This window comes from Cricetulus griseus, chromosome X (assembly GCF_003668045.3).
Source record: "Cricetulus griseus strain 17A/GY chromosome X, alternate assembly CriGri-PICRH-1.0, whole genome shotgun sequence".
Classification (NCBI taxonomy): Eukaryota; Metazoa; Chordata; class Mammalia; order Rodentia; family Cricetidae; genus Cricetulus; species Cricetulus griseus.
This window is the reverse complement of record NC_048604.1, coordinates 64,852,321-64,878,358: the sequence shown is the minus strand read 5'-3', so window position 1 is coordinate 64,878,358 and position 26,038 is coordinate 64,852,321. Positions and strand designations below refer to the sequence as shown.

General features: G+C 39.8%; 1 protein-coding gene across 12 annotated transcripts in view; it reads right to left on the bottom strand.

Annotated features, from left to right (window-relative positions):
* Positions 1–26,038, bottom strand: part of Atrx (ATRX chromatin remodeler) — a 141,492-nt gene that overhangs the window by 95,723 nt on the left and 19,731 nt on the right. For 6 of the 12 annotated variants that reach the window (XM_027432904.1, XM_027432903.2, XM_027432910.2 and 3 more), the window contains exons 2-4: positions 11,092–11,204; positions 1,322–1,377; positions 434–486 (exon numbers count right to left, since the gene is read on the bottom strand). In XM_027432904.1, the coding sequence (XP_027288705.1) occupies positions 434–486; positions 1,322–1,377; positions 11,092–11,204 (222 nt within the window). Of the gene's footprint in view, positions 1–433; positions 487–1,321; positions 1,378–1,462; positions 1,559–11,091; positions 11,205–20,116; positions 20,248–26,038 lie in introns of all 12 variants that reach the window. The other 6 variants (XM_027432908.2, XM_027432906.2, XM_027432909.2 and 3 more) reach the window with 3 other exon arrangements.

Sequence of the window (26,038 nt, the reverse complement as noted above, 5' to 3'; positions counted from 1 at the left end):
GGCACTTGGCCGGGCGTTGGTGGCGCAGACTTTTAATCCCAGCACTCGGAAGGCAGAGGCAGGCGGATCTCTGTGAGTTCGAGGCCAGCCTGGTCTCCAGAGCGAGTGCCAGAATAGGCTCCAAAGCTACACAGAGAAACCCTGTCTCAAAAAAACAAAAAAACAAAAAAAACCCCAAACAAACAAACAAAATGGCACTTGAAATAAGTTCAGAAAAAAGAACATTGTATTTTCAGAAACAGTAAACCAAACAAAGAAAGGGGGTGGGGGTGGGGGAGGGAGGGAAGGAGGGGAGGGAGGGAGGAGGGAGGAGGGAGGGAGGAAGGAAGGAAGGAAGGATGGAAGGAAGGAAGGAAGGAAGGAAGGAAGGAAGGAAGGAAGGAAGAAAGAAAGGAAGGAAGGAATCATTTTACTCCTTTCACCATGAACCCACCTCTTTGACCTTGAAGATACTGAAGATTTGGATTTTTCTGAGGTGCTAGTTCCCTAAACATGAGGGGGAAAACACAAAGGTGAGTAAAACTCTCCCAGTAACATCTCTATAATCAATCATCTTCCTATAGGAAGATCTTTCTTTCAGTAATATAAGTACTGTTTTGTATGCCCCAAATCTTCTTTCAAGGAACTTTAGAAACAAATTCTGAGGTTGAAAATGCACCTCAGTTAAGCTGCAAAGTCCTAGGTTCACACCAACACCAACAGCCCCCCACCCCACCTCACCCCCAACACACACACATCAAACCCCCCCACCCCCCACATTCTCATTGCTCTGGGGTTTCCTTCACTGAAGATTAAATTTGTCTCTTTTTTTAAGGGGGTGAAGATGCTAGATATTTAACCCAAGATCTCTAGCATGTATTCTTCCATTTATTAAGATTTGTTTTGTTCTTTGAACGTTTCATACATGTAATAAAATGTACTTCACAGCAGCTGTGGTCACCTGCACAAGATCAAGCCAGCAAGTCAAACTTCCAGCACTGACAGGGATGTGGATCCTGAGGCACCACCTTTAGCATGTATTCTAACACCGAACTACACCCCAGTTCTTCCATTTTCTCTTTATTGATGTCCAGTGGTTCTATTTTGAGACACACTCTCACTATATAGCCCAGTATTTTCTGACCTTAAAGTAAACTGCTAAAGTGAACTGCATGATAAAAATGAACACTTTAACAAACTCAACAACAACCAATTAAAGTATCGAAATAATAAGTGCATACAACAGTGGCCTTAAATTAGTATACATTAAAACTGAAAACACTAAAGACTAATATGCTGATTTATTATTAATAATATTTAAAATGTTTCAAATTCTACTTACCTCTTCCTTGTTATTTTCCATCATATCAGAGTTAATTGCAGAACCACTGTTTTTATCTTTAAAAAAAGAGAAGAAATAAAGAATATTTACCATCTTTTCAATGTATTATCAAACAACACCAAGTGGCAGTATGGCACATGCCTGTAATCCAGGAGGCAAGGGCAGGAGGATCAACACAAATGTGAGGCCAAGTTTACATAGCGGGTCCAAGATCATCCAGGGTTACATAGGAAGACCCTGTCTCAAAAAAATGAAATAGTTTTAAACAACACAAATAGCAGAATGCTAACTAGTACCTACAATCTCCCAAGCACATTTTGAAGCTATAAAACAGTGATATTGATAATACTAAAAGTTTATTTTATTTTACTTTATTTTATGGTTTTTCGAGACAGTGTTTCTCTATGTAGCCTGGCTGTCCTGGAACTCACTATGTAGACCAGACTGGCCTCCAACTCAAGAGATCTGCCTGCCTCTGCCTAACAAGCTCTATTTCATTTCATTACAGAATATTGGCGACGGACTGGAGAGATGGCTCAGCTGGCAAGAACATTTACTGTTCTTATAAGAGGATCCAGGTTTGACTCCCAGCACCCATATGTCAACAGATGACCACCAGTTCCAGGTGATCAGATGCCCATGGGCAATGAACAGGCAAGTGTTGCACACCCATATATGGCAAAACACATAAATTACGTACTGAAGTCCAGGCAATTGTGGCACCAACCTTTAATCCCAGCACTTGGGAGGCAGAGACAGGCAGATCTCTGTGACTTCCGAGGCCAGCCTGTCCTACAAAGTGAGTTCTGGGACAGTCGGGATTGCTACACATAGAAACCCTGTCTTGAAAAAACAAAAAATGAACAAAACAAATCCAAAACAAAAAAAATTAAATGCTGGAGACATGAGTAATTTAAAACAAAAGCAAACAGAAGAATATAGATTAATGAAACCAGAAATAGAAAATTTAAGAAACTAAGAAGTAATTGTTTAAAAAAAATGGAATAAACCTTAGGTTAGACTAATCAAGACGGAAAAGAGAGGATTATTATTGCCAACCTTAACAAACTAAAAAGATTGTAAGAATTATATGAACCATACACCAAAAAATATGGAGAAATTTAGACAAACTAATGAAATAAGCTCCTAAAAAATTAAGACACTATGGAAGAGATTAGTCATCAAAAATGACCCACAACTGGGGAACCAGCATAGGACCAAACCAAGCCCCCTGAACATGGGTGTCAGTGGGGGGCCTGGGCAGTCTATGGGGCCTCTGGCAGTGGAACCAGTATTTATCCCTAGTGCACGAATGGACTTTGGGAGTCCATTCCCTATGGAAGGATACTCTCTCAGTCTAGATACATGAGGGAGGTCCTAGGACCTGCCTCAAACGATGTGACAGACTTTGATGATTCCCCCATGGAAGGTCTCGCCCTCCCTGGGGAGTGGATGGGGGGTGGAATGGGGGGGGGATTGGGAGGTATGGGAGGATGGGAGAGAGAAGGAACTTGGATTGATATGTAAAATAAGATTGTTTCTAATTTTAATAAATATATTAATGACCCACAAAAAAACAGAAGTTCAGATGTTTTAAGCAGTAATTTTAACAAACATGCAAAAAATGATGTTAATGCTTTGCAAATTCCTCTAATCATGGGAGAGGATACTTCTCAACTCATTTTATGAGGCCATTATTACCCTGATATCAAATCAAAATAAGGTATCACAAGAAGAAATTACAGATTATTATTATTACTTATGAGTAGTGATGTAAATTCAACAAAATACAAGACACTGCATATAAGAAGACAAACTACAGGGCTGGGGATGTGACTCAATGGGTAGGCAAAGTAGAGTATTTGACTAGCAGGAACCCAATAAACCAGATATGATGGCATATGTCTGTACTTCTAGCACTGAAAAGGTAGGGGCAAGGGAATGGCATGTTAACACAAGCCCTTAGTAACAGCACTTAAGAGACAGAGGAAGGATGATCTCTGTGTAGTTCAAGGTCAGCCTGGTCTACATAAAACAGTCTTAAGTAGAATGCCCCAAAGGATCTATAATATGTGACAAAAATTACTAGAACTAATAACTAATTTTGACAAATTCACAGGATACAAAAATTCAACACAGAAAATGTCAAATAAGTTCCTAAGCATTTCAAGACAAAATTGTCATATATAAACTAAGCAGAGACTGTCTTACTTGGGAAACTAAAAGTGGAGGTTCAAACACTAGCCTGTGCACACAGCCAGACAGATGCCCCACCTTATCATCTGGGGGCGGGGTGGGGGAATGGCTCAGCAGTTAAACACATTTGTTGCTTTTCAAGAGGACCTGGCTTAATTCCCAGCATCCACACGGTGGTTTGACAACATTCTGTATCTCCAGTTCCAAGAGATCCGATACTCTCTTCTGACCTCCAATGAGCACCAGGCATGGCATGCAAGTGGTGCACATATATACATGCACACAAAATATTCACATTTAAAAAATTAAACCTAGTTAAAAAATTTAAGCCCAGATATATTTAGGTAAAAAATGTAACAAAAATATTTATAATATTAGTATTCTGATAACAAAAAAGCATGATGCTAAGAATGTCTATACCTGTCTGATTAATTAAAATTTCCTATTCTTTGTTTTTTTTTTTTTAAGAGACTCCCTGTGCAGCCATCTTCTTTCCTCAGTCAGGCACAGTGGCACACATCTGTAATTTAATTTCCACACATCTGTAATTTCGTTCCCATATATCTGTAATTTCAACACATGGAAAATGGAGACGGGTCCAGGGTCATTCTCAAGTACACTCAAAGTTCAAGCCTGAGCTACAAGAGACACATTCTCAAAAAGATAGATAGATAGATAGATAGATAGATAGATAGATAGATAGATAGATAGATAGATGACAGACAGACAGACAGACAGACAGACAGACAGACAGACAGACAGAACGAACTTCCTGCCTCCCAAGAGCTTTTGTCTTCATCACTCACCACTCCTGACTGGCCACTGCCACCCTAGCCGCTGCCACCCCCACCCTCCCAGACTGGGTCTTGAATCTGGGGCAAGCACTCTACCCCTAAGCTATACTACCAAACTAACATTCTTATTCGTTACATGAAAACTGTCCAGTTTTATAGTTGTCTCTTGGAGAAAAAATGATGACCAAGTTGTTCTGTATAGTTTTTAATATTCATTACAGGGTGAAGTATCACTATTAATCTACCATCAGATTCTCCACCACTATCTCTAGTGTCCTGTCAAGTCATATTTTGATGTTCATATATTAAATTCTTCAATGCAGAATTCCAAATTGGTTTTCTTCTTACACTTTTTCTCTTATTGGACTTCCTTATCTGTCCATTCTTCGGAAGTACACCTGCCTTTTAGTATTTGAACATAGTTACAATACTTGCCTATTCATTGCAACATGTAAGTTTCTAGTGATCCCCTTTCCTTTCATGAATGAGTGACATTTCCTCTTTTGGTCTATCTAGTATCTTAAATTGGATACTACACACTGTGAAATAGTCAAGACACTTCTGTTATGTTCCTGAAAAGAGTTGCTAACTGTGTGGCTGAAAACAGTTAACTCACCTGAAATCAAAACCTAACCCTATACAAAGAAGACAGCAGAGTTTTGTTCTGTCCTTTCACAGTCCCACCCCCACTGCCTACAACCCAGGATACACTTAGGTAATTCAGTCAGAAGATTATATGGGTAAGTCTTTTTGTCTGCTAGAGGGTTTTATTTTCTGCAAAAATATGAGCTCCCATTTGGTAACTCTAACCAAGATGAGATCTCCTAGTTCATTTTATAACTACTTACAGTCTTCAAGGTTTTCCTTGACACTGCATCCAATGAGACCACCAGTTTTTATTCTGGTTTTTATTCAGTCTTAATAACTGGCACCTTTCCTGAGGCAAAGAGGCTTTAACAAATGGGGATTTTGGCCACTGTCATTTCCTAGGCTTTGACTCTCCTTCCACTGGTGTCACTACTTATCTAACTCCTTATCTGTGCTGCCCACAGTACATATAATATTGAATATTTGTGAACAGTATGATTAGTTCAACTAAAGCCATACTCTGCCACTAGGAGAAGTAGACTATTATGTGCCCAACTCAAGCAATTAATGAACACAGAACTCTGGCAATAAACTTCATTCTAAAAATAAGGAATTAGCTGGGTACTATAGTTCAAGTCTGTAAGTAGAGACCCTCCCTGTCTCCAAAATGCATCAATTAAAGAGTTGAGGGGGCTGGAAAGATAGCTCACAGGTTAAGAGCACTTACTCCTCCAGAAGTCCTAAGTTCAATTCCCAGCAACCACATGGTGGCTCACAACCATCCATAATGAGAGCTGGTGCCCTCTTCTGGCATAAAGTCATACGTGCAGATAGAACACTCATATACATAAAATGAAACTAGAGTTGAGCATGGTACTTGATGCCTATAATCCCAGCATTTAGGAAACTGAAGCAGAAGACTGCTTACCAGTTCAAAACCAGCCTAGACCACAGGACAACTTGTCTCAATAAAAATATAGAGGGGTAGTACATGCCTTTAATCCCAGCACTCAGTAGGTAGAGTGAAGCATTAATTTAATTAATTTTAGCCAATATAAACCAGGAGTCAGATATCAGGGAAAAAACCTGGAAGATCAGAGAACCCAGAGCAGCTGCCAGTTGCTTCCTACCTGTCTCCTTCCTCCATCCAAAAGGCTGGGATCCTGCCTCCACCCCACCCAGTACTGGGATTAAAAGTGTGAGTCACCACTGCCCAGCTTCTATGGTTAACTATTGGTTCATATGTCTCTAGTAAAATGAAACTGGTTTTTTGCATATTACAATATAAAGCATATTACAGGTATACCATACAATCCTACAGGGCAAACATAACTCTAAAGGACATGCTAAATAAACAGAAAGGGGTAATAAAGACTCCCAGAAATTGATAGCATAATGCTTTATCAACCTTGAATTTTCTAAATGCTAATAACAAAGGAACAACAGCTGCAGAGACATTGGATAATAGAGAAAACTACTGAATTAAATCAGCCTGTATACTTTAAAGATGTGTTGACCTCAGAGTGGAAACCAGGACATGTGTTACACTGGGGAAGAGATTTTGCTTTTATTTCCACAGGAGAAGGAAAACTATGGATACCATCAAAATTGATAAAGATTAGATTTGAACAAGAGAGACCTCTTGATTAGAATAGTTCATCAAACAGCATGGTTGTTCAATCTAAACTAACTTTAAAACTAACAAATGCTTTTTATTTGAATATATATAATTTGCCAAAAGAGAAACTCCCCCAAGTTAGGGTTGGGGAAGGGTTTGGTTTTTATCTTTTCAGGAGACTAGCTCTGCCCTCTGATCTCCAGCCAAGCTTTACTAGTCAGAACACAAACAAAATATCACAGTAGAGGCAGAAAGATCTCTTAGTTCAAGGCCAGCCTAGTCTACAGTTGTTCGAGAGCAAGGACTATCTAGAGGGACTTTATCTTAAAACAAAACTGGATGGATGGCTATAGGAACCCAATTTCTTTTTGTTAGAAAAAGGGCTCTAAATACATAGTGGAGAAGTGTGGTATCAAATTACAAGTACCGATGTCAACTCATATACACTTAACACATATATACTAGCTTTCGCTGTAAAAGCAAGCAAGGCCTTCCTGGTAGCAATGAGCACACCAGGCACACTGGTATTTGTTATTAACCTTGAACGTCTTGTGGAGACAAAAAAAAAAACAAGGAAGCATACAAGAAATGATCAGTATTTTAAAAAACAACAACAGTCAGTGGAAGCACCAGATATTGTGACATTTGTACAATTCAAGTGTCAAAATAAAAAGCAAGGAGTGGTAACATAGCTCAGTGGGTAAAGGCATTTGCTGCCAAGCCTGACAATCTAAATTCAGTCTCTGGGTTTCCGCATAGTAGAAGGAGAAAACTGATTCCTGTACGCTGTTCTCTGACCTCAACAAGTATGCTTTGCCACGTAAGTGTGTGCACACTCATGCACATACACATATGAAAACTAAACTAATGCAATAAAGATTTTTAGATAAATGATAGCAAAAATATTCCTAGGAAACAGAATTAGTATATACATAAGGGATAAATCATAAAGCCCCCCTTAGTAATATTGCAACTAATAGTACAGCAATACATTATCAAGCAACGAACAGACCTTGTGATACACAGACTTCCTAGGAATGGCCAACAAGATTTCACAACCTCAGTTCCCTGAATCTGTGATTATGGCTTCACTGCCACAACTATGTTTGTTAAGTTGGCACAGTTAACCTTAAAAATGGGAAATTATGAGGAATAAGTGAGAAGTGGAGCTTAATCTAATCATGTGAGACCTTAGAAATGGAAAATTTCAGACCAGGTAAACATGGTAGCACATACCCTGAGTTCTAGGCCAGTCTGTCTACATAGCAGGTTGCAGGCCAGCTGGAGTTACATGGCGAGAGCCTGTCTTTTAAAAATCTACCTGTTCCAAAGAGCAAGAGAATCAACAAGCAAAAGAGTAATAATAAGAGATTCAAGGTATGAGAAAGACACCATGTGCTGTCTAGTCTTGCCAAAAGAAGGGGCTCCATGAAAGGAAATGCAGACAGGTGAAAGGAATAGAGAGAAAAGATCCTGGCCAACAGGAAGTGAAAACAGGAGTTTCATCTTTATGACCACAGAATTTAATTCTGCCAAAACCGTACAGGAATTTGGGAACAGTATTCCACAGAGCTACCAAATATGTGCTGACACCATGACTTTGCCTTGTGACATCCCAAGGAAAGCTAAATAAAGTCCACAAGATTCCTGACCTACAGAGCTGTGAGATGACAAATATGGGTTGTCGGAGCCAATTAACAATCATTTGGAACAGAATACACATTAAATTAAATTTTGATGATATAATGAATAATCTTAAAATATTCCTGATCTCATTTAGTTATAAAAGAACAAAGCCTAAACTGTGTAGTAATCAACTAAGCACCAATATAAGCAATAACAAAATAACCTAACTTAACATCATCAATAAAGGCACAAATGAAACCTTTTGTGATAAAATTCACAGACGCATATTCTTCTGGTTGGTTAGATTTTTGTTGTCAACTTGACAATAGCCACAGTCATCAGGGAAGAGGACAATAGTATTACTGCTATTCCTTTGGAAGTAATAACATTTTTCTTCTGGGAAGACAAAGGAACTTCTTAGATTTTTGCTCTTTAAAACAGTTTTAATTGTGAACTGATGGCCCATGCCTTTAGTCTCAACACTGGAGGCAGAGGGTAGGCAAATATGAGTTCAAAGCCAGTCTAGTCTTCATAGAAAGCACCAGGCCAGCCAGAGTTACACAATGAGACCCTGTCTCATAAAAACATATATAAGCTATGGGGAGGTACACACCTTTCCTGGAGGCAGAAGCAGATGGATCTATGAGTTTAAGGCCAGCCTACCTCAGTCTACAGAGCTAGTTCCAGGATAGCCAAGGCTACCCAAAGAAATCCTATCTCGACAAACCAGGAGGAAAAACAGGTTGTGTTAAAAAATTTTTGATAAGGACTAACTATAGTTTTCCTTTTTAAAAAATGTGTTTGTGGGTGGGGATGGAGTTAGAGGGTGGGTACATATGCCACAGAACACATATACATGACAGTCAGAGGGGCAACTCTGTGAACTGGTTCTCCCCCTCCAACTTTATGTGAGTCCCAGGGATCAGACTTGGTTATCAGGCTTTTACAGCAATAGTTTTTATTCATTCAGCAATCTGGCTGGCCCTAGTATAGGTTTTCTTGTGTTTCTGTGAATCCTATCAGAACCTCTTGAATCTGTGGTTTGACATTCTATGTTTTTAGAAAAGCCATAGCACATGTAGTTGAGCTTTTTACTATGATCTTACGTTATTTTCTATGTTGTATATATGTATATACATGAATATATTTTGTTTTGTGCTTGCTGTATATAGTAACCTAAATCACTAATTATAATAAGATATGGGTTATTTTCTTAATTTTATGTGCACTGGTATTTTTGCCTGCATCCTTGTCTGTGTGAGGATGTCAGAACCCCTGGAGCTAGAGTTATAAGCATTGGTGAGCTGCCATGTTGGGTGTTGGGAATTGAACCTGAGTCCTTTGCAAGAGCAGCACTGCTCCCAAATGCTGAGCCATCCCCCCAGCCCTGGATATAGGCTATTTTTAAATGAGTTTAGTATGTAATCTCAGCATTCAAGAGGCTTAGGCAAGATGATCACAACTTCAAAGACAGCCCAGGATATACAGCAACATCCCAACAACTCTTAGAAGGAGTAAAGAAAACAAATATCAACTTGTTTTATAGAAATATACTCACCAAATCCATTTAGGAGTTTTGTTGTTGTTGTTGTTGTTTTATTAAAAAAAAAAAAAAAGATGCGTTTGACTACAGCCAGGCTGGACTGAAACTTGCTTGTGTAATGTTGTGGGATATTAGTTTCAGATGTGTTACATTCATTTATGCTATGGAACATTTGTTTAATTATGCAAAGATGTGCTGCATTGTATTTGTTTAACTCTGTGATGTGGTGTTATTTTGCCTGTCTAAAACACCTGACTAGTATAATAAACAGCTGAACGACCAATAGCTGGGCAGGAAAAAGGATAGGTGGGGCTGGCAGGCAGAAAGAATAAACAGAAGCAGAAATCTAGGAAGAGAGGATCAAGGGACAGGATAAGGAGGAAGACTTCAAGGGCCAGCCACCCAGTAAGTAAAGAAAGGTATATAGAAAGGTAAAAGCTCAGTGGCAAAAGATAGATGGGATAATTTGAGAAAAATTGGATAGAAATAAGACAAGAGAAGACTGTGCATTTATAAGTAAGAATAAGCCTCCATGAGAGTATTTATTTGAGACCTGGGTGGTGTGCCCCCAAAAGAGAAAAGAGTAAAAAGAACTAACTACAGTGTAATCCATGCTGACCTTGAACTCAGAGCCATCCTCCTGTCACAGCTTACTTGCCTACTGAGTACTGAAATTTTAGGTGTGGACACCATTCCAAACTTCACTGAGTGATATTATTAAATGTAACAATTTAAATTCTAATACACAAGTAAACATTGAAATGAAGTATTTCTATACTTCATTAGGGATTCAGTTGTAGAGAACTTGCCTCCTATGCTTAACACCGAGCTCCACCACCTGAAACCTACACTGCTCATATCTCTCCTAAGACTTAGCTATTCATCACCTCCTCTGCCAGAAACTCCCATTATATACAAAACAGAATTAAGTGTTTCACTCTAAGCATCATCAGTTTACAAATTTACACTTTTCCCTTCCAAAATTAGAATCTTACAGCAGATACTAGCAAACACACCCAATAAGGACATCTATAAACTTGCAAATCAAATTTTCTACAAGTTAAAAAGCTACTCCATACAAAACTAAATAAATGACGGACTGGAGAAATGACTCAGCAATTAAGAATGCTCACTGCTTTTGCAGAGGACTCAGATTCGGTTCCCAGCACCCTCATCAAGCGGCTCACAACCACCTATAACACCAGTTACAGGGAATCTGGAATTATATTATAGAGGAATCCAGGCCTCTGTAGACATCTGCATACATATGCTGCACATAAACATAAACTCATGCAACCTCACACACATCATACACATACATAAAAATAGAAGGAAATATTTAAAATAAATGAATAGAAATAAATGAAAGGGGACTACATACAGCAACGTCTTTTTTTTGACTTACCTGTGCTTTGGTTCATTGTAAGTTGTGGAGAAGAACACGTTTCCTCAGATTCTTCAGATGAATGTGCTAGGAAGTCATGAAGCTTCTGCACCAATGTATTCAACTTGCTTTCACTATCAAAACAAAAATTTACCAATGTCCTTACAATAAACATAAATCTCTAACAAAGTGTGAAGCTTATCCTATAGTCTTACAAGAATATATGTGCTCAAAGTCAAAATAAGGTAATGAATTTTATTTTGCTGAGGGCATATGCCTTTAATCCCAGCATACAGAAGGCAGAGATAGGTGGATGTCTATGAGTCCCAGGACAGCCTTATCTACAAAGTGAGTTCCCGCACAGGCAGGGCAACACAGAAAGACCCTGTCTTGAAAACAAACAAACAACAACAACAAAGAAAAACATGACACAACTGCCCACACGACCAGAGACAAGCTAAAAAATATCACTTAAGGAAAATGCTGATACTATTCACTAAACATTTCCAAATACTGAAATCTTTTGATGTGCTAAATATGGTATGTTTAATATAAGTTACAGTTAAAAATAATTTAACACAAAATAAAGCTTATTACAAGGCACTGGGAATGGAGATCAGCATCACAAGACCTCAAGTTTAATTCCCAGCCCTTCCAAAAATAGCAAAGAACAAACACTATCACCTAATTTTTTAAAGAAAAAACAAACTTATAACCACAAATGAGTTTCAAAAGAAAAACTGGGATGATAAAAGGCAAAAAGACATTCATGATTAAATTTTATGCACCATTTGCTGGGCATAGTGCACACCTTTGATCCCAGCACTCAGAGGGCAGGGGCAGGAGGATCTCTGAGCTTGAGGCCAGCCTGGCCTACAAAGAAAGTTCCAAGATAGCAAGAACTACACTAAGAAATCCTGTCTCGAAAACCAAACAATTATCCACCTTTATTTCACAATGTCTAGCTGGCCCTTGTATATAGCTCATTATCATTAATAATGTCAATAAATAACTACTTTCTTATACACAGGCTGTATCTGTGAGGCCTTTACAACAAAAACACTGGTAGATCACCTTTTCAAGAAAGCTTAAACACACCAACATACAAAATATGTAACATATTTCTTCCTTTATACAAGATAATCAGTAATTTATCAAGTATATTTACTTATTGTCTTGACTGTCTCGTTACTTTTTAATTATTCTGTCTTCTCCTTGGCATAGAGTAGTTGTATAATAGACTGATGTTAAGATGAAAAAAAAGTACAGAGCAGGACTTGAAAGAATGAAAACTTTTAAGAAACCAATAACAGAATCATCATTTACAGCATAAACTGTTAAGCTATTTAATGACTAAATAAGGGTTGCTTTACATGGCGGCAAACACCTTTAATCCCAGCACTCCAGAGGCAGACAGGCAGATTTCTATGAGTTCAAGGCCAGCCTGGTCTACAGAGCAAGTTCCAGGACAGCCAGAGCTACATAGAGAAAAACTGCCTTGAAAAAAAACAAGCAAACAAATGATAGAAACAAACTGATAAGGAGTTCAAAACTTAAATGCAGAAGTTAAACATTTAATCCTTTCTTTTAAAAAATGAAGATTTTCAAGACTGGAGAGATGATTCAGCAATGAAAACCACTTGTGCAGTCATGAGGACCAGAGTCCATATCCCAGCACCCATGTTAACAACAACTGCAGCCAGAAACAGAAAGATCGATGGGGTTTGTTAATGTCTAGCCTAGAAAGCACAAGCTCCAGGTTCAGGGAAGTCCTGCCTCAAAGGAATAGAAAAGGATATCAATCATCTCTTCTGGCCTCTGTGGGCACATGGGCATGAGCACCAAAGACAAATATACATTCACAATACACAAATAAATCTTTTAAAAGGAAGATTTTATAAGCTTAAAAGCAAGACAAAATAAACAAATCAAAAAAAAATTTTAAAGAAAATAAATCCTGACTTCAAACTTCTAAAAATTTTGTCAAAGGATTCCATCAAGAAAATAGAAAGACTAAAAGCAGTAATTAATGGAATGAGGGGGTTGAAGAAATGGTTCACAATGCTTTTTTAGAGGACCAAAGATCATTTCTCAACACCCATATTAGACAGCAAAACTGCCTCTAAATCCCACACTCATGTGTACACACATACATACATAAATACATACATACATACACATTAAAAGGGACTAGAGGAACAATTCCCAGCATTCACATCACAACCATCAGTAACTCTAGTCAATAAATCCAATAACCTCTTCTGGCTTCTGTAGGCACTATGCAAGCATGTGATGCACATACATACATACATACATACATACATACATACATACATACATGCAAATCCTCATACACATAAAATGAAACTGTAAATAACTAAATGCCCTTTTTAAAAAAAAAAAGAAATTTAATATAATGGAGACTAAAAGAATCAGGAAACAGGCCTGGCATAGGTGGAGCACACCTTTAATCCCAGCACTTGGGAGGCAGAGGCAGGCAGATCTCTGTGAGTTGGAGGCCAGCCTGGTCTTGGTCTCCAGAGCGAGTGCCAAGATAGGCTCCAAAGCTACACAGAGAAACCCTGTCTCGAAAAACCAAAAAAATGAAAACAATAATAATAAAAAGTTGAGGCTAGAACTCAACGTTTGACTTACAATCTGCCCTGTCTATGGGAAAAGCAGGGATGTGGGGGGAGTGTAAGGATAGTAAGGATTGTAAGAATGGCCAACCAATGACTGGTTCAGCCTTAGAACCATACCATGAGAGTGAGCCCAACCCTGACACTGCCTGAAGTGCCAGGACCCAGAGGCTAAACAGCCCAGAGACCTAGGATAGAACCAAACACAAATGGGGGAAGATAATATGTCAATATAATGATACCTAATGATATTCTCATAGTTTGTTGCCTAGCCCAATTGTCATCAGAGATGCTTCACCCAGTAACTGATGGGAGCAGATGCAGAAACAGCAGCTAAACACTGGGCCGAGCTTGGGGAATTCTGCTGAAGAAAGAGAGGAAGGACTATACAAAATAGGGGGGAGGGGTTCAAGGAAATCACAAGGGAACCCACAGAAACAACTAACCTGGGCTCAAAGGAGCCCAAAGGGTCTGGACCAACAGCTAGGTAGCCTGCATGGGACCAACTAGGCCCTCTACATATGTGCAACAGTTGTGTAGCTTGGTCTACTTGTGGGACTCCAAGCAGTGGGAACAGGTGCTGTCTCTAACACTTTGGCTTTTGGGAACCTAGTCCTCACACTGGGTTGCCTTGCCCAGCCTTAATACAAGGGGAGGAGCTAAGTCCTACCTCAACTTGATATGCCATGCTTTGTTGATATCCATGGGGGGGCCTGGCTCTTTCTGAACAGAAACAGAGGAGGAGTGGATTGGGAGGGAAGGAGGGAGGGAGGGAGGGAGGGAGGGAGGGGGAGGAGGGAGGGAGGGAGGAAGGGAGGAGAGATGGGGAGAAAATAGGAGGAGGGAGGGCAAACTGCAGTTGGAATATAAAAATAAATCAATATATTTAGTTAATAAAACATGAGACCAGGCCAAAAAAATAAAAATAAAAATAAATGAGACCAGGCAGTGGTGGCACATGCCTTTAATCCCAGCACTTGGGAGGCAGAGGCAGGCGGATCTGTGAGTTTGAGACCAGCCTGGTCTATAGAGCGAGTGCCAGGAAAGGCTCCAAAGTTACACAGAGAAACCCTGTCTCGAAAAAAACAACAACAAACTGAAAAAAAAGTTGAGGCTGGAGAAATGGCTGGCTCAGTGGTAAAGAACATTGGCTGTTCTTCCAGAGGACCCAGGATCAATCCTCCAGTTCCAAGGGATCCTACATCTTCTTCTGACCTCCCCAGACACCAGGCACATATGTGGTACACAAACATATATACAGACAAATTGTGAATATTTTTTTCCTGTACAAGTCTGTGCACAGGTGTGCCGGGTGCCCACGGAGATAAGAAGAGGACATTGGATTGCCTGGAACTGAGGTTGCATATAGTTGTGAGCTACCACGTGGGGGAATGGAACCCAGATCCTCTACAAGCCATCAGTGCTCATAACCATTGAACCATCTCTCCAGCCCCAAATGTATTTTCAAAAACTCATTCTGGGACAGAAAGATAGCTCAGCAGGTAAAGGTGTTTACCATCAAGCCTGAGGACCTGAGATCCATTCCCAGATGGATCCTAAAAGTTGGCTCTGACCTACACATGTGCTCTATGGTGTACATACATAAATAAGTAAATAAACAAACAAGTAAGCAAGTGTAAAAATAAGTTGAGAAGCTAAGGAGATGGCTCATGGTTAAGAGCACCCACATCAGACAGCCTGTAGCTCCAGCTCCGGGGAAATCTGGCATTGTAATCTGGTTTCCTTGGGCACTGACACACACATGGCATACATTCACACAGACACGTAAATAAGTCTTTAAAAATTTCATTTGAAAACTGGTAAATATCTTTAATATAAAGTTCTCCAAAGAAAACGTACAAATGACAATGCAAATCAAAACCACATTAAAAGACTAGTTGAAGCCAGGCAGTGGTGGCACACGCCTTTAATCCCAGCACTCAGGAGGCAGAAGTAGGTGGATCTCTGTGAGTTCAAGAACAGACCGCTACATAGAGAAAACCTGTCTTGAAAAAACAATCAAACAATAACAACAAAAGAAATAAACAGGCCATTTGATACTCAATAAAATTGATAAAACAACTTTTAAAACAAAAAAATTATGGTAAGGCTCAGAAAATTAGACTCCATATACGTGACCTGTAAACAGAACTGGAGATGTAGCTCAGTTGGTAAAATGCTTGCCTAGCATGTATAATGCCCTGACTTGGATCCTGAGTACCACACAAATTGGGCAAAATGGCACACACTTGTAATCCCAGCACTGGAGAGGTGTAGGCTGGAAGATCAGGAGCTCAAGGCACCCCCTGTTAAATAAGGATTTCAAGGTCAGCCTAGACTATAAGACTTCATCTCAAAAAACAGAAAGGAATGCAAAATAGTACAGACACTATGGAAAAAACTGGCCTGTTATATACAAGGCCCTGGGTTTGGTCCACAGTACTGAAAAAAATTAAGCACAGAGTAGCAAAATAAGCCAGAAATCCTACTTCCAGAAATACACCCAAGAGAAATGAAACCACATGCTAATCCATAAAAAAGGTGTCATTTTCATAGCAACATGATTCATAATTTAAAACAATAGAAAGTGCCCAAATATACATCAACAGATAAATGGATAAAGAAAATGTGGTATCATCCATGGATTATTGTACTAAAATCAACAGAATGAAATACTAATATATGTTAAACAAGGATGCCACTAGAAGACACAACACACTGTAAGACTGAATTTCTCTATTTATATATCCAAAATGGTCAAGTCCATAGAGACAGAAGTAAATTACCAATTGCTAGGGTATGGGGAAATGGAGAATTGGAAGATACAATACAGAGACTCCCTTTTATGATGATAAAAAAATATCTTAGAGGCTAAGGATATAGCTTAGTTGGCAGACTGTTTGCCTAGCATGAACAAAGTCAATCCTAGCACCACATTAAGACCATAAAACTGGATATGGTGGTACACTCAGAAGCTAGAAGCAAGATCAGAAGTTCAAGATCATTCTTGGCTACATGGTAAGTTGAAGGCCAGCCTGCGATACATGAGACTGTGTCTCAAAAATAAATAAATTCCTAGAACTAGATTGCAAAGCATTTTTAGTTACACTGATCTTTTTTAATTTCCAAATAATTAAGAAACAAAAATACACATACAATCCCCAAAGAATCCACAACCAAAATTTAAGAAGCCAACTGGTATGAAAATTTACATAAAGAAGGAAGCACTTGGTTTCGAGAGATGGCTCAACGATTAAGAACACTGGCTGCTCTTCCAGAGGTTCTGAGTTCAATTCTCAGCAACCATATGGTGGCTGACAACCATCTATAGCGGGATCTGATGCCCTCTTCTGACATAAAGGCAAAGCACTCATACATAAAATAAGTAAATCTTAAAAATACAAATAAAAAGAAATAAACATTTAAGTACCAGCCCCCCCCCAAAAAAAAAAGACAAAAGAAGGGTCTTTCTGTGTAGCCCTGGCTTTTCCTGGAACTAGCTCTGTAGAACATGCTGGCCTCCAACCCAGAGATCTGCTACCTCTGTCTTCTGAATGTTGGGATTAAAGGCAGACAACAGCACCGCCTGGCTAAAAGGGTATTCTTTTTTTTTTTTTAAATGTATGTAGGTGTTTTGTCTGCATGTATGCCTGCAGACCAGAAGAGGGCAGCAGATTGTGAGCTGCCATGTGAATGGCTGGAAATTGAACTCAGGACCTCTGGAAGAGTAGCCAGTGCTCTTAACCGCTGAGCCATCTCTCCAATCCCTAAAAAGGGTATTCTTATTTTACCTCTTCATCACATGTTGCATATAATGTTTAAAATAGCAATGTTTACATGAAACAAAATCTACCTTTCTTCTGCTTGCTATGTATTAGGCAAACACACTATGATCAAAATAAAATTAAATTTGATAGGAGTGTAGCTATAAGACTAGATGCTCCAGGAGATTCTTCAGAGATTTGGATCAGGGCTTGTCCTATTTCATACTAAATCCACATGAGCACCTTCTTGAAGCTTGTAATCAAGCATTGCATCAAAATGTCCAACCAGGAGAAGCAGTCTGCTCTCATTGGCTTCCAAGAATATAGTTGGGGCTGAACATGTGGGTCACTGGCTAAATAGTATGCCTGTACTAATTTTGAAGAGGACTCAAGAATTCAGTTCTTAGAACCCACTGCAAAGGCCCCACATCTGCTTGTATTTGCAGTTCCAACGGACCTAGCAACCCCTTCTGTCCTCTGAGGGCATCTACACTTTTGTGCACAGACACATATATGTGCAATAAATCATGGGGGAGCCAGGTGGTGTTGGTGCACACCTTTAATCCAGCACTTGGGAGGCTGAGGTAGGCAGACCTCAGTGAGTTCGAGGCCAGCCTGGTCTACAGAGAGTTCTAGGACAGGCTCCAAAGCTACAGAGAAACTCTGTCTCAAAACGCCCCCCCCCAAAAAAAATGTAGTCAGGAGTCATAGGTCCACCTAGAGAGCCATCATTAATGGAAGAGAGAAGCCCAAACCTCTTGATTAAAAAAATTGGAACTGATTAAAAACAACAGGATACAGGCCTGGAGAAATGACTGTGATTAGGGGCACTTATTGATCTTGCCAAGGATAGAAATTCAGTTCCCAGCATCCATGTAAGGCAACTCACAACCATTCCAACTTCCAGGGATTGAATGCCTTCAATCCCAGCACTTGGGAGACAGAGGCAGAGGAGCTCTAAGTAGCAAACCAATCTGATCTAGACAGTGAGTTTCAAGTCAGTGAAGGATACAAAGTAACATAAGGGAGTCCGACCGTCCCCCCACCCCCAACCTATTCTACCTCAAGCTAACTTAACTTTGTATTTTACTCTTGCCAGAACACTGGCTAAAAAGACTTTTGTGTTTGTTTGTTTGTTTGAGACAAGGTTTCACTATATAGCTCTGGTTATCCTGGACCTAACTCTGTAGACTAGGCTGTGGTGATATTTTGTTTATGCTCTAATAAATAAAGTTTGCTGAAGATCAGAGGGCTGAGCTAGCCGCTAGTCAACCATAGAGGTCTAGAGGTCTATACAGACAAACAGAAGTGATATGGCTGGGCAGAGAGAGGAATATAAGGTGGGAAGAGACAGTTGCTCCGCCCTTTTATCAGCTGAGAAGTTAGAAAGTTAAGAGTTGACTGTGGCTTGCTCCTTTGTCTCTCTGATCTTTCAACATTTACCCTGATATATGGCTCCAGGTTTTCACTATTAAGACCAATTAGAACTCATCCAACACTAGGCTGCCCTCAAACTCATAGAGACATACCTGCCCCTGGCCCTGCCTCTCTGGGATTAAAGGCATGAGCCACCACCACCCCATTAAAATGGCTTTTGATGAAATCATTCCTGAACTTAGTTTACCAAATGAAAACTCCTCCAAATACAGCAGCCTCACCATGCAGTCACTTAGAGACGACACCTTGGATGCTACACAGAGCATCAGAAGACAATGAAGCAACAGAAGGCCTGAACATTAAATGCATGCAGCATGTCAATCTTCTTCCCTTCAAGAATCATATTTACACATCTCCATTCCTTTTGCCTGGATTTCCTATAGCAGGGAAAGGCATTCATGTGTATGGAATCAGCTGCATATACTCTTTCCCACTGCAACTTTGGAAGAACTCCATTCCTTGGTGGTGTCATGGCCTTCCTGGTGTGCAATTAGTGTCACAGAAAGGTACTAGCAGCTTCCATTTCAAATAAACATGGGTAATTATGTAGAGGACTAAAAATGAATCTGGCATTTGAGCAATATGAACCAGTCCCATAAATGGTGGTGATGGTATATTAGCAATGAAGATGTGACAATGTGGTTAACTTCCATTTATTTAAAGCATGCTTTGTGACTTGTTTGGTTTGTTTTCGTCTTTCGAAGTAGGGTTTCTATGTATAGCCCTGACTGTCCTGGAAGTAGTTCTGTAGACCAGACTGACCTCGAACTCAAGAGATTCATTCACCTTTCTCTGCCTCCCAAGTGCTGGGATTAAAGGTATGTGCCACCAAACCCAGCTCCATATGACTTGACTTCCTACTTTTCTTTGAGGGTTTACTTTCAGAAAGCAACTTTTCCAATCTCTTACTGTGTTCCTTTTTATTAGGGATCAAGAAGTATTATATTGTTCCAGCACAAAGCTATGATATGATCCTAGCTCTGCCTGTCTGAGTCTGAGGTCAACCTGAACAATACCTGTCTCAAACCACAAAAAAAGGAAATTACTCACATCTACATGTGTTTCTAGTTTCAATATCATGTCTAGATAAAAACAGTGATTTCATTTGCCCATCCCCATAATCTCACTTTAAACAGTAATTGGCAATCAGCTTTTCACCAATCCAATAGACTCATGCCTTGCTATATTTAAAAAGTCAATACTCACTGGATTTGGAACAGTTGATCTTACTTGTCAACTTTATTACTGGATTGAGAAGTGCCTAGAAGATTAGCAAAGCACATTTCTGGGTGAACAATGATTCAAAATGTGCTCAGGCCATCCCAGATGCTGAAGACCTAAATACAATAAAAGGACATTTTAAAATGAGTGTCCCCAGAAGTGGTGGTATAGCCTTTGATTCCAGCACTTAGGAGTTCCAGGCTGGCCTGGTCTACAAAGTGAGCTCCAAGACAGCCAGGGTTACACAGAGAAGCACTGTCCCAAGATACATAGATAGACAGACAGACAGACAGACACAGACAGAGAGAGAGAGAGAGAGAGAGAGAGAAATAATAAAAATAAGAAAGTAATCTTAAAAAAATAAAATGAATGCCCCAGAGCAAAAGCATTTTGTCTCTGCTTCTGGAGCTGTGCCCTATACCCTCACCATCCCAACAAACTGAAAACTCTGAAGCCATGAGCCCAAAGAAATCTTTCAATGAAATGAAAAGCTCACTAGTATAGAAGTGTTAAAAAAAACAAGACATGTCCCTATCCAAGTATCATCATAAAAATATTCTTTTCAATTCTTTTCAAGGCTGTCAGTTATTAACTGTGCAAGTCTACAAAATAAGGTCCAAGTGTCTGTCAATTTTTAATTATTTAGATTCATTACATGCCATGCCAAGGAGGTCAGAAGAGGGGTATTGATCCCTTGGAACTGGAGTTATGGACAGTTGCGAGCCATCACATGGGTGCTGACCTACAACCTGGGTCCTCTGCAAGAGGATCAATTGCTCTTAACCATCAAGCCATCACTCCAGCCCATCCTGAATTTTCAGAAATACTGTTTATTTTATATGTATGCATTCAGGAGCTTTTGGAGGACAGAAAAGGCATCATATCACCTGAAATTGGAGTTACAAGCTGTGAGCTGTCATGTGGCTTCTGGGAAGTTAATCTGTGCCCTCTGCAAGAGCAAAGAATAAGTGCTCTTAACTACCGAGAAATTTCTCCAGCCAAACATACACCCATCTGTAGATTTTTTTATGCCTTGATTTTACTACTCCATGCAGATTTTCTGTATGCCACTGAATACCAACCACTGGGAAAGCAGCTGTTAAAGAGTAAATGCTGGCCAGGTGGTGGTGGCACAGGCCTTTAATCCTAGCATTCGGGAGGCAGAGGCAGGCAGATCTCTATGAGTCCAAGGCCAGCCTGGTCTACAAAGCAGATTCAAGGACAGCCAGTATTATTACACAAAGAAACCCTGTCTCAAAAAAACCGGGCGTTGGTGGCGCAGGCCTTTAATCCCAGCACTAGGAGGCAGAAGCAGGCAGATCTCTGTGAGTTCGAGACTAGCCTGGTCTACAGAGTGAGTTCCAGGACAACCAAGGCTACACAAAGAAACCTTGGGGGGAGGGGATAAAAGTTAGAGAATGTTCTTCATAAACATGCCAATTTCAGTGAATTTCAATGTATATTTTATATATACTGACCAGATTTAAAAACCACAAGAATCAGGGCTGGTGAGACAGCTCAGTGGTTATGAGCGCTGACTGTTCTTCCAGATTTCCTGAGTTCAATTCCCAGCAGCCACATGGTGACTCACAAGCTTCCATAATGAGAGTTGGTGCCCCCTTCAAGCATGCAGATGTGCATGCAGACAGAGCACTCAGACATAAAAAGTACATAAAATTTTTAAAAAATTTTAAAATAGAATATTACAGGAAAGTAAAACTCAAAGAGATCCTTACTTGCAAAATGCAATGAGAGAATTGTTGTTTCCACTTATAACTACTAATATATGGATATTATCCATATGTGCAACTCCAATAAAATCCAACCTATACTACATCCTTTAGGGAAACAGTTACTAATAAAAGCTAATGAGTAATAGGGCTGGGGATGTAGCTCAGTGTTGGAGTGCCTGCCTAACATGTGCAAGGCCCAGCGCTCAATCCACTATCCCTATAAGACATATTTTCCTAAAGACTGAAAAAGCAGTTATTCTAGTAGATAATACAGTAAGGCAAACACATCGCTAGTTAATACAGCACACTGTTTCCAAGTGTCTATGGGTTTTGTTTAAGGATTTTTTTGTTTTTGTTTTTTGTGGTGATGGTGGTGGTGCTACTGTCATCACTGTCTGAGACAGAGTCATGTATTCCGGGCTGGTCCCAAACTCAATTATGTAGGTGGAGACAACCAAGAACCATGTCCCTGCCACCTGAAATTTAGGACTATCCCTGGGTATTGCCATGCCTACTTTGTTTCCAAATTTTTTAGCTCTTTGTTTTTTATTGTCTTTGCTAATGTCTTCTTTAAATTCTCATATTTTTAATTTTTCATTATGTATTTCTATTATATACACACTTATACACATTCATACACATATACATACAAATGTTTTGTTTGAAGTGAGGATGCCTGATGCCCAGAAGCCAGAAGGTGCTGGATGCCCTGGAACTGGAGTTTTAGGTGGTTGTAAGCCACAATGTGGATGCTAGGAACCAAACTTGGGTCCTCTACAAGAACAGGAAGTACTCTTAACTTCTGAACCAGCTCTCCAGACGTTTTGATTTTAATATTTATAAACACATACTCCACCTAAGTCTCTAGATTTATTTTTCATTCCAAGACTACTGTGACTACTACACTATGCAATAAATACAGCAGTAACAAGACAGGGTTCTAACAATAAAAAAATTAATTTCCTCCAAAGAGCATATGCAGGAAGCCCGAAGCTCAATCCTCGGCATCACGAAAGGAGTGAATTAAAATCTATAGGTGTTTTGCCTGCATCTATGTCTGCACCAGGTGTGTGCCTAGTACTGGAGGAGGCCACAAGGGGATATTTGAATCCCCTGGAACTGGTTATGTGCTGCCATGTGGGCACTTTGTATGCTCAAGCTGAGTTTATTTTGAGCTGGAGCTTGACCTTACATAACACATTAAGCATGACCTTTATCTCTGAGAACACTGCAACCATGAGTTATTAATAATAAAAATAAAAAAGATTGTCTTTTTGCTCTATTATTATCTACTGCTCTATGCAAAATATTGCTTCATTTTTTGGCACTCTTATTTGTTTTGAAATACCTGTGAAGCAGTATTCAGTTCTTAAATCTTTTGTGAGGAGTAGCTTCTAATTCATTCGAGGTAGAGTGAGGGGGAAAAACTGGACAAACTGGGAATTACTAGCTTATCTTAGATCCATCAGATTTCAGGTCCAAGCCAAAGCAGCGAACACTCACACACACCGGAAAAACTCTAGAGATAAGCAAATACAAAGAGCCACTGTTTACCTGAAACAGCCTCTGACAAGCTGCTGGAAACTTGAGTCAAGAGTTAAAAAGCCTGTGGCAGAGCTGAAGAGATAGCTCAGCGGTTAAGAGCACTGACTGTTCTTCCAGAAGACCTGGGTTCAATTCCCAGCACTCTTGTGGTAGCTCCAAACTGTCTGTAACTCCAGCTCCAGGGTATCCAACACCCTCACAGAGATGTGCAAGTAAAACACTAATGCACATAAAGGGAACCATAGAAAAGATGTGAAATAATATTGCCACTGTGGCCTCCATCTTAAAGGAACACCCACACTTTTACTTCCAGGAACCATACTCTAGGGTTTTTAGAAAGATCTCATTAGGGAGATTTGAAAAGGATTCTTGGGCTGGAGAGATAGCTCAGAGGTTAACACAGGTTGCTGCTCTTCCTGGGTTCAATTCCCAGCCCCTACATGGTGGCTCACAACCATCTATAATGAGATCTGGTGCCCTGTTCCAGCCTGCAGATACATGCAGACAGAACACTATATACACAATAGATAATTTTTTTTAAAGGAAAGGAAAGGAAAGGAAAGGAAAGGAAAGGAAAGGAAAGGAAAGGAAAGGAAAGGAAAGGAAAGGAAGAAATGGGCCGGGCGGTGGTGCCACACGCCTTTAGTGCCAGCACTCGGGAGGCAGAGGCAGGTGGATCTCTGTGAGTTCGAGACCAGCCTGGTCTACAAGAGCTACTTCCAGGACAACCTCCAAAGCCACAAAGAAACCCTGTTCCAAAAGGGGGAAAAAAGATATCACACCTATGTGGCAAACAAGGCTAGGTTTGATCACCATTAGTACCCCAAAACAACAAAACGTCATACTAAAATCCTGAGGGTTATCTCTGTTTCTGTTACTAGACACAGCATGCCTAGCTTCCAACAACAAAAACAAGGCATATTACAGGGCAATAACAAACAAAACCATAGTCTCAAGACCAACTCAGATATGAAGGAGAATTTGAAATTATCAGATTGAAGATACAAAATAACTATGACTAACACAAATACTGTACTGAAAAAAAGTTAGCAAAATGTAAGATGAGAAAGGTAATATAAGCAGTATGTACAAGAATTTCTAGCTGGGCAGTGGTGGCAAACACCTTAAATTCCAGCACTCAGAAGGCAGAGGCATATAGATCTCTGAATTCAAGGCCAGCATTGTCTACAGAGGGAGTTCCAGGACAGTCAGGCCTACACAGGGAAACCTGTACAGAGAAACTAAAAAAATAAAAATTCCAGACAGAAGCTGTGTGTTGCAAAGACTGACTGACTGATTAGAACTTCAGTGATTCAGAGGCTGGAATGTTGCAGGTCCAGAGTCTCATTACAATTTATCTTGGGCTGTGGGGACTGGAGAGATGGCTCAGCGGTTAAGAGCATTGGCTGCTTTTCCAAAGGACCCGGGTTCAGTTCCCAGCAACCACATGGCAGCTCACAACTGTCTGTAACTCCAGTGCCAGGGAATCCGGTGCCCTTACATAGACATACATACAAGCAAAATGCTAATATACACAAAAGTAAATAAATCTTTTTTTAAAAAAAGAAAAGTCTTATATCCCCAAAGAACTGTTCTTGCCCACCTCTGTATGGGATCTAACATCATGTAATTGAGATAAAAAATAACTTTTAGAATGTATTAACAAAACCCTATTCTCAACCAACCAAAGAACAATGCTAGTTATAAATATATTCTGTAACTCTAAAGCAAGCAATAGCAAAAAAAAAAAAAAAATTACAGGGCCAATGAAATAGTTCTGCTAAAGGTGCTTACCACCAAGCCTAATTACCTAAATTCGATCTCCAGAACTCATGTAGTATAGTGAGAGAACCAACATGCACACATGTAATGAAGCATGCACACATACATACTCATGCACAAATAAATAAATGTAATTTAAGTTACAAAAAGTTCTTTGGTGGTACACCCCTAATCCCAGGACTTGGGAGGCAGAGGCAGGTGGATCTCTGTTGGTTTAAGGCCAGCCTGGTCTACAAAGTAAGTTCCAGGACAGCCAGGACTGTTATACAGAGAAACCCTATCCTGGAAAAGAAAGGAAGAAGGAAAGGAAAGGAAAGGAAAGGAAAGGAAAGGAAAGGAAAGGAAAGGAAAGGAAAGGAAAGGAAAGGAAAGGAAGAAGGAAAGGAAAGGAAAGGAAAGGAAAGGAAAGGAAAGGAAAGGAAAGGAAGTTCTTTGAAGTGAAAAGAACTAGAGGGAAAAGAAACAATAAGATGGCAGTAAAACCGGCCACCAAGAATGCCTGGTAAAGGAGACAGTATTAATCTCGTTGCTCATTAACTAGGGTCTCCTGATTCAGCCCTACCTCAGCCCCAACCTAAGTAGGCCATCAGAAATTGGCCAGGCCACACCTGATTAACTACCCAGTGCCCTTCAGAGATGATGTAACATGCCTGATGTGCCCTCTTGAAACTCTAAGGCTCCAGCTTAGTGTAGCTGGAATAAACCGGTCAATAAAAGGATGAGTCCCACAAACACACCAGCAAAAAAAAAAAAAAAAAAAAAAAAAAAAAAAAAATCAAACAGTAGAATAGAGGCTACCAAGAGCCTTAGGGACATTGGGTTCAGAAATATAACTTCAGAATATATT